Genomic DNA, 13,701 nt, shown 5'->3' with positions numbered 1-13,701 from the left:
CATTTTCATTCGTGTTTATGGTTGTCCAATCCCTTCCTTCAAAAGGAAAATGTTATCCAGTGTACTCTGCTAAGTACTAGCACTTCCGCACTTGTATTGCATTGGTTTTGTATTTTGTGATTTCGCTGCGGTATGGGACAATCAACTCGGGCGGTTTCAATTTTTACTCGCAAAATACTACCAGCAAATAAAGAGCATTGTAGGCTTGGTTTGGATGTTTTGGAGAGAAAAAAAAATAAGATGGAGATTTTGAGTTGTCATAAAAGAAAACAAGAGAAATAAGATGAGAATTTTCGAATGTCTAGGAGCTTAAAAATTAAATGGAACGACATTTGTACACGTCGGATACCAATAATTTATCCATCATTTGCTCTGTGGATAAACATACGAGTTATTTTATGATGTGATGTGTATGAGAATAAAATAATATAATTAAAAATATTTTTTGATGTAAGTAAAATAATATTTGCTTGTATTACTAATTTCATGAGTTTTTGAAAATTATTTTTAATATATTTTTAATTACTTTTTATCTTATTTAAATCCTATTAGATAAAAACTCATAAAAAGTGCAAATCAATAGGGGCACTTTTAAAACCACCAGCCCTGAGTCAAGGTGAAAAGTTAAAATTTCAAACATTGTCTCACACTAATTGCCACAATAAGTGACTCTTCTAAAAAAAAATCCATATGGGTGCACAATGTACGGTGTGTAACCGTCTAATCCGGTGGTGGTTCAATTCCTATCACCCCGTAGGTCCGATTGGACCTCCCCTGAATAGATTAGGATAGAATAAGATATAGATAAAGTAACGATAAAAAAAAAAAAAAAATAGGGGCACTTTAAAAAGTTTGGAAGCTTTTCTTCCTTTCTTTTTCAAATATGAAGAGAATCTCATCCTTTCCTTTCTTTTTGTTCTTTAATTTTTCATATCCAAACTAGGCGTATGGGTCAGATGGAATAAACCATGAAACAATCTCACAAAAAGGACAACAATGAGAAAGAGGATAAGTTCATAGGTTAGTTATCCTAAACTCACACAAGACATAAAAGACTGAAAACCATTATTATCTTCATTCTATGGATTTCCTCATCCTCTCCTTACAGTAGTGTGAATACGCATACATACATCCTTGCACGTATATATTCGATAAACTTTTCAAAGATTGGATAAGGTTAACACACTGTAAAGTGGTGCTTTTTTTTTTTTCTATTAACATGGCAATAATTTCTTGTCACAAAAAATGGAAACTAATACTCATAAAAAATATCTCACTTTCATTTTGTCCTCGTTTGTTCTTATTAACAATTCTCTTTTATGCTTAAATATATCAATATTTTCTTAATATTGAAATGATGGTGAAAAATTAACAAATTTTTAAAAATATCTCAATAAAATTTTAATTTTTAAAACATGCCAGAAATACTTAATACATATGGACCCATTTACAGTAGAAATTTTCTGAGTACAATTTTTCAAAAACACCCCAAAAATATCTTATACTATCTTCTTCTTATGTCTACAGTCCACTCCATTTTCCTAAGTGTATTAAAATCCTTGCCCTGCCAGGCTAAAGATTGTATTGAGTTACTTTGTATCTAGAATAGTAAAATAATATATATTTTACAAAAAAAAAGTTATAGTAGCAAAAGCTTATAAGCTGCCTATCAGTCATCATCACACCATCCTGTGCAGCGGCAGCTCCTTAGAAATCCTTGAGCTATTATTTATTTGTCTTGGGAACCTCAATTTCAGCATACAACCTCTCCATTGCCTCCTTCAGCTCTAACATGTTTAGTTCAACTAGGTTAGCATCTCTACCTTGATTTTGCATGATTGCTATTCTTCTATGTCTCTAACAGTAAAAAGGTACTTTGGATTCAAGAACAAGGCATCCAAGCTGGTCCAGCAAAGTACGTGACCAAGATGGTACCCCATCTGCTCATACAACGTCATGCGTTTGCTCCATATTGCAAAATCCCTTGGATGGGCGTTGTGCTCGGTAGCTTTAACAGCATTGTGGCAATGATGTAAGTTTCAGCGATCAAACCTGCACCAAATCCACACCTCATAAGGTTGGTAAATGCTTGGAAAGTCTGAGTCAGTAATTATGGGAGGCTTGGTACAGTTTCCGAAGTGTCCGATCAGGTAAGGCAAACAGAAGCAAAAGGGAGCAATAGTGAGATGCAGCTCCTCTCATTCCTCGTCCCTTAAAATATCTTTTTATCTGGACTCAAGAGGGATAGACTCGAGAAATCATGATGCATGCTGTCTATTGGGCGAGGAACAGTCAGCTAAATATGGGTTGAAATTATAATTGACTACCTTCAACTGGTATTTGCTGACTTACTTTATGATCTATTTTCAATGTAAATGCACCGCTTGGATTTTGAATTCAATCTCGATAGTGAAGACCAGAAAAGGAGCCTCTTCTTCCTTCCAGAGCTAGCTGAAGGTGCTCGTCAATGCTCTCAGGACGACCCATCACCAGCCCCAAATTGTTATCTAGCATATCCTTGTCAGAAATGTTCTCGCACTCTGGTTGTGAACAACTTTTACTCTTTTCTCCAGTAGGTTGGGGATCTCCGCAATCATCGCCTCTATGTCCTGTTTACCAGACATTGAGATCAAAAGAATGATGAAGGCGGCATGCATTCTAGAACTTTTACTTCTTTGAAGAGCTATACAGGGGAAAAAACCAGCTGACCAGATTCGTTTCCCGTTGCAGGGCCCTCTAATTGCAAAAGACAAAGAGCTGCATCAACTTCGGCCAAACGACTGGATCTTATTACGTATACCTTAAAAAGCGAAGGGGAAAAAAAATGATTGCCTCCAGTAATTCACTAGTCAAGAGCATCCAATAATTGTTTAGAGGTCCAGAAAAGGTGGCAGGACAAAACAGAAATGTTACATGATTATTATGCATGTCTGAGTTTTCAGTCATATAATCACAGCAGAATCCAACTATTAACACAAACAGCATGCAAATGTTTTTTGCCGGTTTTGGTCTAACCAGTGAAAACACAGTGCAAAATTTCTCTGTATTTACATGCGTATTTTTATACTTGATTTGAGAAATTGCAGCTTGCAACTAGAAGGCCTCATCTAGAGAAAAAAAATTGCTAAGCTCTCAAACAGGAATTCACCTCAATGAGAACAAGTTAAGATGTCCATAGACAACCTATGTCTAACAATAAATGAAATGACTACCTTTAGTTTGTTGGCATTAACCATATGAAATACCAGAACATCTCCCTCAACTAACTTGTGTGCAATTGAAAAGCCCATCCATCCAGCACTAAGGCCCCTTCTTTGAGCAAGATATTTCGTGATGTACTCTTTACGATTCTCATCCTCCAAAACAATTGTTGTGTCATGATCAGGCAAATGAAGCTTGCAGAATAGCCTTGGAAGAGACTGTAAAAGGGAACAATTTACCATAAAAATTCCCCAAGCTTGCCAAACGTTGTCTGTCTGATGCATAAAATTTTATTTGAACGGGTATGAAATTTACCAGCCAGAAACCTTTTTTAACATTAGATCGGATCATTGGCTTGACAAAACTAGGAAACTTGGCATCAAGAGTTTCTTGGACTGCTTCAGCTCGCTGCATAACTGATGATGTAACCTTAATTTGACCACAAAGATCATGCATCCCTACCATTCTTCGTTTACAGCTTTAAAAACAAAAAAAGAAACAAATCTTGGTGAATCTCCAAAACTTGGATGCTTAAAGTAACGCTTAAAAAAAAAAAAAAAACTGAGAGGAAACTGTGAAACAACTATAAGCCATTCAAAACCGACCTTCGTGATTGACTGGGCTTCTTTGCACCCACCTGTTTCAAATATTAAATGAGATTAATTGAGAAAAGAGAATGAAGAACTGCACTGAAAGATGAGGAGGGAAAAAAAAAAATTTCTGCAGCATAAGTACATAAAAAAAATGGCATATTTCTTTTCAGATTATAAGAAAAAAAAAAATCATGCATGACAGCAAACTCGAGTAAACTTGAACACTCAAGCACTCTAAGCCAGTGATGCACTTTGTGGAAGAAACTCTTGCACTTTGTGGAAGAAAACAATTCAAGCACCCACGATCCCGTTAGACTGCAACAGTGATGCGAATAATTATGTAAGGGAGAAGTGAGAGATCAGACCCTGAGGGTTGGATGAAACAGTTTGTGCTCGGAGAATTTTGAGCTAGGAGAAGGCGCCTGTTGCTCTTCTTCATATCTTTGTTCCTCCAAGCAAATTTCCTTTCAGAAAAATCATTAAATTCAGTAAATAAGTCCACAATAAAATATCCCATTGTACTTGTCTAAGGAATAACGGGGGACATATTAGGATGTACTTAGATACAATGAAACTTAATTCCTAATTTCATTTGCAAGCCCATCTTGCCACCTTTGTAAAGTATGAGGAACTTAGATATCAAAGTTTTATACCCAAAATTGCAAAGAACGGGGCTTAGAGTCTTTAGACTTTAGATGCAGCAAAAGCAAATTTTTGAGGTAGAAATCTTCCAGAGCTCACAAAAAAAGTACCATAAGATTTTGATAGTGGGGGGTTTTAGATGATTTTAGGCTCTCTTGAAAGAAGGCATAACAAAAGAAAATTCTATACGAAAAGAAAAAGAAAAAAAAAAAAAAGATATCTTACTTCTTGTTGCTTTGGCTTGAATCGGATGCCCCATGGCATTTCATCAATCTCCAACAACTTTCTCATGGTCTCAAATCTTTTCTTCCTTTTCATCATCTGTTCATTTCAGAAAATCCAATCAAAAGAGGGGGAAAAAAAAAAAACTACCGCAGTCTTCACCAAAGGACACGCATACAAATACGTACGTTACTATATATGTCAAACACTGATAAACAAAAGGGGCGAAGAGATTCACATGGCGATTGATGAAACTAACGTTCTTCTGCATGCACGAAAAAAGATCCCAAGTTTTCTTGATTTTGTTGTTTGTGGATAGTTGATTTAATTGAAGGGAAAAATTGGATCTGATTGCTGAAAAGTTGCCCGCGAAAAGATCTCCTTGGTTCTTATTATATACTAGGAGGCAATAACGCGCTTCGCGCGATAGTAATGTAAAATGCCCATTCCATTTCTGAAGTAAGAAAAATAACATTTTATTTAGAAATGTACATTTTTTAGTATATATATACCATGAGTCTGAAGGTTTGTTGATATTTCTTCGCTACGAACTTTCATGGAAGTTGCTAAATTTCTAAATTTAATGGAAGTGCTTTGGAACTTCCAAAGCCTGAATTTCTAAATTTGCTAAACTTTGCTAAACTTCCAAAGTCTGAAATGCAAATTTAAATTTCTAAATTTTTAATAGGAACTTCCAAACTCTGAAGTTTTGTTAATGCAAATTTAATGGAGCATTTTTCTAAATTTAATATATACCAGCCATTTGTTTTTTGTAACCAAAGGTAGGATCAACTTTATTGCTAAACATCAAAGTTTAATAAGTAATGCCGTTGGAACATCCATTATGAAAGCTTCAATTGTTGTTTACAACAGTAGGAACTTGCTAAACATTAAATTTGCAGTGCTTTGGAAGCATTTTTCTAACCAGAACTTTTTTCCATTAAGAACATAAATACAACAAATGCCGTGCATTGCGTTGAAGCAGAATCAGCGTAAATCAGATGTGCCATCAAATGGAAAATGCAAACTGCCATAGAAACAACTTCTCTATTCCTTTGCGGTCAAACACCAGCACAGCAAAGGGAGTCTTGGATTGTGGAACAAAAAGCAATATCTGGCCATTTTTTAGATCATGATTAATAACAAAACGGTTCCAGTTTTGATCAAAACATCTGCCGGTCATACCAACATGATAATATTTATGACTATTTGTAAGAGTTATAGTCGTCGTACTATCTTCATTTAGCCTTAGATTCGCAAATTCTGGCAGATTCTATAAATGTATGAAAAAAAATTGTGATAAGTAAATACACATATGTACAAAAGAAAGAGAGTTAATAAGGTTAGAGAATGCAAAACTATACCAGCTTGTACTTGTACTTTGATAGATAAAATTGATAGAAGCAATTGAATGTAGTCCAGTCATGTTTTAGGAATGGATTCATAGATGAGACAATACGATGGAGAACTGATTCTGAGATTTCATGATCTGTTTATAAAGTAACAAAAGAAACCATATCAACCATAATAAATACCGTCTAAGCAAAAAAAAAATATATAATGGTAGTAATAAATACCGGATTCTAGGACCTCATGAATTGTCCTTTGTCCTTGTAAGGAAGTAATGGTAGTAAAACAATCCTTTCATCATGGTTGTTGCTCTCGTCTTCTCAGCGAATTTTCGTCTTTGGAGGCCAGAGAAGCTTGAAATACACAAAGTGAAATTCAACAAGACACTTCACACTAAAAATGACATTACTTGTTTTGTATATAAGAATGACATTACTTGTTTTGTATATAAGAATGACATTAATTGTTTTGTATATAAGAAGTCATTTTGTTTTAGACACATTAACAATTATGATATACCCAACATTTTTATAGGTTATTATACAAACGCCATAAAAAGAAAATCAAGACCTAAATTGTGGAACTGATTATAAATTAATTACTGTGGAAAGTATATTTAAACTATTAATCTAATCTAGGATGAACACAAAAAAATGAAAAAGTAATGTGCAAAAAAAAGGTGGTCAAAGAATTGAACTTATTTCAGAAATAATGAACCAAATAAAGAATCAATCTTAGGAAAGCTGTATGGTCTCGTCTTACATTAATTTCAACTTTGTTCTCTATATGATTTCTTGATTCTTTACCCCAAAGTCTTTTTCTCCCATCAAGAATGCTTCAGAAATTATATGATCAATACATACCTAGCTATTACAGAATGGCAACAAACTGAAATGGCAACAACCTAGCTATTACAGAATTTCTGTGCTTGAGTCCTCTAACAACTATAACTACATAATACACATTAACTAAAAAACATCCAATGAAACTGCACTCATAATCAAACGACAATGCCTAACATAGGACAGCAGATTCCTTCCTCTTTACTGCTTAGCCACATGAGCAGTCAGTTCAGCATTCTGCAGCAAAAAATCAGAAGCATTCAAAATCATTCAAAATAACCAATGAATTCCTAGTCTGCACACACTATTTATTCAGTCAAAAGCATTCAAAATCATTCAAGAAGAATAAGTGTAATCATTCAAAACAGCACTCACACAAGTAACTTATGAAGATGCCTTTATACACAACGCACCGAAGCAAAAGTAACATCTCGCAGAAAGAACCAAACACAGAAGAACATCATTTACAGGATATAAAACAGCATTTGTCAAAGTCTGAAACAAAAAAGAAATCTCTAATACAATTCATCTTGCTTTAGCATTCCAATTGATCACTTTCAGAAAAATGAGCTAAAGTAATAAATTTCCACGAACAATAGAATAAGTTAGTATAACAAAGAAATCATAATCTCAAATTCAGAGGCAAAAAACAAAAAAAAAAAAAGAACCCTTGTTTTGACAAATATAACAAGTATGATAAAAAACTGACAAATGTCGTCATGGAGCGGAAGACATTTCAAATTCAGTTAAGGAAAAATAACTGATACAACCTTTTTTTATTGTTTCCATCCCACACATCAACATAACCATCACAACCTCAAGTATCAAATGTACCATAGCTACAAATCAAAATCAGTTTTGAGACAGATTTTGGCAAAAAGCTCAAGGTATTCAATCAATAGATAATTGTAATAGATCCAACTCAATCACTCAATATATCTAGAGTTGATAAATCAAGCACATAGGCTTATAAATCATTCATAGATACATTGACATTATAAATCATTCTCTTTTGTTTGTTCCATTCCAACTCAATCATTGACATAGCTACCTTAAGAATACATGGATCGGCTCCACTTATCAAGTTCAAAAAAACAGATGTTTCCTAAAGACGCATAGTTATGATGAGAAGCTTGAAGGTCATGATTGCCTGGGGAATATCTAGAGTTGAAAATTGGAAATCAGGAAAGATAAATTCAGGTTCGATCGCTTATTCGTAAGCTGTTAAAGTTTTGAACTGTCCCCATAATTGATTGTTTTTGCCTTGTTTCTGCAATTATCTCTCATATTTGTTTACAGTAAGCACCATCACATCAAGTAAAGAACACTTCTCTTGCACCCTATATCAATCTGACATGATTCCATCTGGTACTGAGACTACCAAAACCCAAGCTCGTAGCCCAAAGAACCTACAACACTTTGTTCACCATAGCTGAAGACATACTTGGAACAACTAAGGTACCATATACTTTCTTTTTTTTTCAGTGCATAGGCAGACACAAACATATAGAGTTATAATAAATCACACACACCTCAAACAAAAGAGAAATGAATTCTTTCATATCTTGATAAACACTTCAAATGTATACTAATCCTATGTACAACCAAGTAAAATGACATTGATATGGTATGAAGAGACATAAACATCAGCTTGCATGTACACTTCAGAACCAAGATTGATCAATGTCCTCAGACTGGTTACACTATTTTTCTCCAATGTCTCTATATTTCTTTTCCAATCAGAGCTACAAGAAGTTAAGAGAAAAAAAAAGTAAAGAAGCATTGCAGGTCAAAGGGAACTTGTGCAAAGAAGTAGGAGTCAGAGCAATAAAGGTGAGTAGTATCAATACCCAAATGCAAGAAAACTTAAAAGGATACAAAACTTTCTGTTGTTCAAATACCTCGTTCCTGCAAAAGAGATACCCAGAATATTAGAAATTTGGCATATAACAGAAATTCCGTCTCCAAATTCGCAACTTAATAGTGAAATATTAAACAGAAAGTAGGTAAGTACTCCAACTCATATAATCCCACTGCTGATGGTAATAAGCTCAATAAAGTGGTAACAGGGGATGGTTCTCCAAATAACAACTGTAAGCGGGTGAGTTCAGTATGAGGCAACCAACGGATTCCCACCCACACCTCCCCGCCTCAAGAAAATAGAAAAGGGAAAAAAGGGCGAAAAAAACAAAAGGAAAAGAAAAAAGAAAGAAAAGGAAATGAATATTGGCAATATGGGAGTCAAATGAAGCAAAGTCTAATCTATTTATACACAAAAAAGGATCACTCTCTTCCAGTTTCAGATCGTTAGTTTTCACTACTACAGGAAGTTCAGCTACCGCCCGCTAGAAGCTAAAAAAAAAAAAAATTTAAAGACATCGAGTGAGAGAATTGGGCTCCAAAACACCCTTCCGTACAATGATACAAAGATGGAAAAAGGACAAAAGAAAATGAAGAAAGTTACAGGTAATAACCAGAAATTAGCTAATTCAAAGTCCTCCCAAACTGTTCAATATATTTCTTATCTGCATTGGCTAGGCGATCTTGAAACTGCACCCACTCACTTCTGCACCTCTCTCTTACCTACCAAATTAGATAGAAAAGAATTCAAGCTAGTTACTTGATGTTTGGACAAATCTAATGAAATTCAGTTCAATGCAAAATCATGCAATTCAAACAGAGTGCAGATATAAGACCTATGAATCCTAATTTAAACATGATTGTTAGAATGTAGGTGATATAGAATAACTCAGATTACCATAAAATTGGATGAAGAAGCTTTCAGAGTTGACTTTTGCAAAAAAAACGAAGGACAAAGAAAAGGCCTCAATAAAAAAATATACAGAAAGGTTGAAATGGAAACCGAACAAGTAACAGCTTACATACCCCTTGCCAAGGAGCTTTTCCATTTTCAGATTGACCCTGGAATCAACGAAGCTGAAGCTGTTAGCATCATTATCAACAAAACAAATCTAAATGAGGGGAAACCAGATCAAGGGACAAGTAGGATAATTGACGTGGAAGAAAAAAATGTAAATAAGGGGGTTGCTGCTAAAAAGTTGCGTATATTATCAATGAAGAACCATTTGCTCAAAAATGGAAATTAAAGTTGAACAGAACAACATTTGCAAACAACTAAACTTCATTATTTTAATCACCTCTAGGAAAAGGAAAAGCAAGTCCCGATGGTTGTAATAAAGTAGTTAACTGACCTGACTTCCCAGAGAAGGAATAACTTGATGAACTATCCACTGAGAGTCAACCACATCAATTTTCTCATGTGCAGGCTACACAGGCAAAATACACTTACAATGAAACTGATAATACGCAGACATCCATTTGAAATACATACATGTTTTCCAATTTTATCTGTTTTACATGCCACTGTCCCGCAGATCTCTCCTTCCAACAGGAATATGAAAAGCAGGTAGACAAGCCTTCTTTTCTAAATCTTTCAAATAATACAGTGATAAGAAACAAATAAAACCACTGACCTCCACACATCTCCTTAGCGCAAAATCCAATCCCCAACCATGCACCAAATCATTCTAGAAATGTTATTGAAAGTAAAAAATCAGCGTGAGCTCTAAGCTGGAAAGAACCAAGGCTAATGAGAGCAGCTAAAAGCAAAAATAGTTGGAGGTACAACAAGGCTTAAAACATACGTATACAAATGACAAAGTTAGAGAAGGGAACCTGAATCATATGCCAAACACATCGCCAAGCATCCCGCGAGAAAACAGGAGCCACAATTTCCACAAAGCTGAATTCAAAAAGGAAAAACACAAGGAAAATTAGTTGAAGGTAAATGTTGAAGCCACCCCAATCCTTTATACTTTTCTTAACTATATATCTCCATTTTAAGGGCCTGAGCATAAATCATGGGTCATAACTCAACCTACAAACACTACCATAAAATCAAAATTTTCAACAATAAGACGTGATATTGCTATGAGATGTCTTGTGGCTAAGCTCTTCTTTTTGGCAATGGTCAACCTGATGAAGAAATATGACCATCAGAGAAAGTGAGCTTCTTGTTTCTGGCAATTTCAACTTCCAAGCCATGTAAATAAACAATAGTTTCCCAAGACAACATTTTTGTTGTTTTTCAGTTTAATATTATTATTTTCTTGGGTTAAAGAGATTGACCTTCGGAAAACCAAACAATCAATCTCTGGAAAATTTAAATCTTTGGAAAACCAAACAATCACTCGGAAGAGAAAAAAACAAATCCTTTTCAGGTTTGGATTATAAGAAAATAAAAACAAGAAAAACAAACTGCATGGCTCCCAAATTGCCATTCAGTCAATCAAAAGAACAATGTATCAGTTCAAAACTACAAAATTCAATCTATTATGATAAGTGAACCCTGCTCAATTACAATACAATCTCATCTCATACTACCTGGGGTCAGTAACTTGCTATCATCTTCTTTCCCGCAGGTGTCTCTAATATCAGAAAATAATGTTTCTTCCATTTATCTCCTTTTTGAATGCGAAGAATTAGCATAAAAGTCCTTAAAAAGTTATTCATAAAGAGGTTAACATATTTAGTTAACTCTACACTCATGACTGTAAGCGTTGGTAGATTTATTAGTTTCAGATACTAAATGATCCTCAGATATCCATTAAATATAGAAGAGATAAAAATTCAGACAAAGCCAACAATTCTAAAGCCCAAACTGCTAGCCGAAAAATCGTGGAATTTTACACAAATTATACCAAAACCTCCAATTCTCTTAGCTAAATATAATAAATTACCAAAATTTACGAAACCCACAATGGGTATTAGGGCAAAATAATTCCCAAGGTCGGTTTTTTTCTTGAAGTGGTTCGATTATTAAAGAGGGGAAACAACGAAAGAGAACAAGATTTCCTAATGTTGTGCACCAATTAAGGACGATATACTACTACTCCGTTGAAATGTAGATAGAAATTCAGATTAATTGAAACAAAAGAAAAAAGAGCGCGAAAGAGAGAGATTGAGATATTGAGAGAAGGAAGAAAGTTGAAGAAAATATACCTCCGGTTGCAAGGTTATTCTCGGTCTGAAGAACCGCGATACTCTGCATCTTGGACGCCGTCGTACCTTCTCTTCTATCTATCTCCCTGAGATTAGCTTTCCTTTTTCAGTTCAGAAACTTCTACTGCGGATTCCGTCTGTAAGTAGTAGAGAGCTACATTAGAAGATGTGGCTGGAATTTGATGATGGGGAGGAGAGGGAAAGACAAGTAAAGAGGGGCAGCCAAACAAACGGCTTCCAGAGTCCAAATCCCAGCTACCAAAGAAATCACAAACCAGTCTCCTAAAAGCAATGAAAAAAATGCTTGCACAACAAAACACAAGAACCATTAGCATCAAACAAGTTTTTACAGAGGAGGAGAAAAACATGAATACAGAGCAACCTGAAGAGAAGACCCGACCTCACTGGAGAGAAAGAAGAAAGCACAAGATCTGCAACCAACACTGAAGATGGCACGTCCTTGGGCGGTAACAAGCCCGTGGATGAGAAAAAAAGCAGAAAACTGCACGTCAGTGGACAAGGGACAAAAAGAAATACGAACTTTAGCAAAAAAAAAAAAAAAAAGAGGCAACCTGAAGAGAAGATCTGACCTCACCGGAGATGAAGAAGAAAGCCTATTACAACAAAGGAGGAGGTCAACAAAATTTTGTACCAGGTTCCAGAGGATGCGGATAAGTGATAGAGCAACATTATCCCAAAAAAGAGATGAAGAAGAAAGCCTATTACAACAAAGGAGGAGGTCAACAAAATTTTGTACCAGGTTCCAGAGGATGCGGATAAGTGATAGAGCAACATTATCCCAAAAAAAACCAAAAAAAGAAAGAAAGAGAATGTAGTGGGAGAGAGAATGCAGCGGGAAGAGAGCAAATGCAGCAGAAGATCAGAAAGACGGAAGCACGGGCACATGGGACACTGGCAGGCGATGCCAGATGGGAAAACTAACGCGTGATGCGCGAACAACATGATGATTCCAATCCACATGCCGGGCACGTGAGAGGACGACGAAAATTCTGGCTGAATGGAGTTGCCATGTTATCTACTTATGTTGATAACCGTGGAGTCTGGAGAGCAAGGGGGTGAGAACAGAAAAGGAAAGTGGTAATTTCATATATCTACTGTACATATTATTGAGCTCACCCAACACTTTCATAAATATCACTTACTTTCCTTTTCGACCAAGTAGGATCCAACATTAGCTACCTTCCCTCATTATTATTATTATTATTATTAAAGTGCTTTGACTAAAAAAGAAATGGCATTTATTTTTACAATTAGAAATAAAACAAATAAGTTTAGAATCACTATTAAAAATATTATCATCACAAATTTGGAGCCATTTTAGGCACACTTTTGTGTTTATTGTGCATTTAAATATGCAATGAACTTTATGTTCTCCTTGTAATGTTATGACTTCCAATCCGGAGTTCTTGAGAATTTTCATTATTTCTTTAAAAAGATTGTGTAGTTGAAAGAGTGAAATTTTTTGGAAATTATTTTTCCTTCAAATCATTATTTTTTTCCATAGAATTAGAAATAATAAATTTGAGGTATTTTGTAGCATATATGTGACACAGATGAAAAATGAACCCAATGAAATAGAATAAATCTGCAATTTGGTACACTACTAAAAAATGTTTTCAAAACCATTTGTGATACACTCCTACATTTTATTTTTTTTTTTGGTCTTCGTATCATAAAATTTTATTTGTATGCAGTTTTATAATAAGTTAATAACTAAGACCATAAAATTGCATTTTTGATATGAAGTTCTCTTCTCTCTTTTTGAAATCATTTATTTATATATTACTTCTCCTAACATGGGCCGGTTT

General features: G+C 34.8%; 2 protein-coding genes across 5 annotated transcripts; both read right to left on the bottom strand.

Annotated features, from left to right (window-relative positions):
- Positions 1 to 2,397: 2,397 nt before the first annotated feature.
- LOC113759073 (B3 domain-containing protein Os06g0194400-like) lies at positions 2,398 to 3,666 on the bottom strand. Its single transcript, XM_027301683.1, has 4 exons — positions 3,517 to 3,666; positions 3,213 to 3,419; positions 2,710 to 2,800; positions 2,398 to 2,609 (listed from the first exon to the last, which is right to left on the bottom strand). Exons 1-4 carry the CDS (start codon positions 3,664 to 3,666, stop codon positions 2,398 to 2,400), a joined length of 660 nt encoding a protein of 219 aa, XP_027157484.1.
- A 3,076-nt stretch (positions 3,667 to 6,742) lies between these two features.
- Positions 6,743 to 12,827, bottom strand: LOC113762362. 4 transcript variants are annotated; one of them, XM_027305779.1, is made up of 11 exons: positions 12,463 to 12,827; positions 12,278 to 12,303; positions 11,873 to 12,009; positions 10,547 to 10,613; positions 10,345 to 10,398; positions 10,063 to 10,137; positions 9,737 to 9,772; positions 9,349 to 9,433; positions 8,701 to 8,758; positions 8,494 to 8,595; positions 6,743 to 7,087 (listed from the first exon to the last, which is right to left on the bottom strand). In XM_027305779.1, exons 4-11 carry the CDS (start codon positions 10,553 to 10,555, stop codon positions 7,075 to 7,077), a joined length of 432 nt encoding a protein of 143 aa, XP_027161580.1. In that variant the 5' UTR covers positions 10,556 to 10,613; positions 11,873 to 12,009; positions 12,278 to 12,303; positions 12,463 to 12,827; the 3' UTR covers positions 6,743 to 7,074. The 4 variants fall into 4 exon arrangements, with proteins under 4 accessions (XP_027161580.1, XP_027161579.1, XP_027161582.1 ...); XM_027305778.1 differs by lacking the exons at positions 12,278 to 12,303; positions 12,463 to 12,827 and having other exon boundaries at positions 11,873 to 12,247; XM_027305781.1 differs by lacking the exons at positions 8,494 to 8,595; positions 12,278 to 12,303; positions 12,463 to 12,827 and having other exon boundaries at positions 11,873 to 12,247.
- Positions 12,828 to 13,701: the final 874 nt, after the last annotated feature.

The sequence above is a fragment of the Coffea eugenioides genome, chromosome 2 (genome assembly GCF_003713205.1).
Source record: "Coffea eugenioides isolate CCC68of chromosome 2, Ceug_1.0, whole genome shotgun sequence".
Lineage (NCBI taxonomy): Eukaryota > Viridiplantae > Streptophyta > Magnoliopsida > Gentianales > Rubiaceae > Coffea > Coffea eugenioides.
The sequence above is the reverse complement of the archived record's forward strand: the minus strand, read 5'-3'. Positions and strand labels throughout refer to the sequence as shown.

Bases quoted from the DNA above. Each gene is read 5' to 3' on its own strand.
- LOC113762362 (XM_027305779.1), bottom strand. The intron at 9,773-10,062 runs GTCAGTTAACTA...CGTTGATTCCAG, and splicing joins TTCCTTCTCTGGGAAGTCAG to GGTCAATCTGAAAATGGAAA. The intron at 9,434-9,736 runs GTATGTAAGCTG...CTAATTTGGTAG, and splicing joins GAAAAGCTCCTTGGCAAGGG to GTAAGAGAGAGGTGCAGAAG.
- LOC113759073 (XM_027301683.1), bottom strand. From the start codon at position 3,666: ATGGTAGGGATGCATGATCTTTGTGGTCAAATTAAGGTTACATCATCA. The intron at 2,801-3,212 runs GTAGTCATTTCA...TCGCTTTTTAAG, and splicing joins TTAATGCCAACAAACTAAAG to GTATACGTAATAAGATCCAG. The intron at 2,610-2,709 runs GTCAGCTGGTTT...TCTGGTAAACAG, and splicing joins TGCAACGGGAAACGAATCTG to GACATAGAGGCGATGATTGC.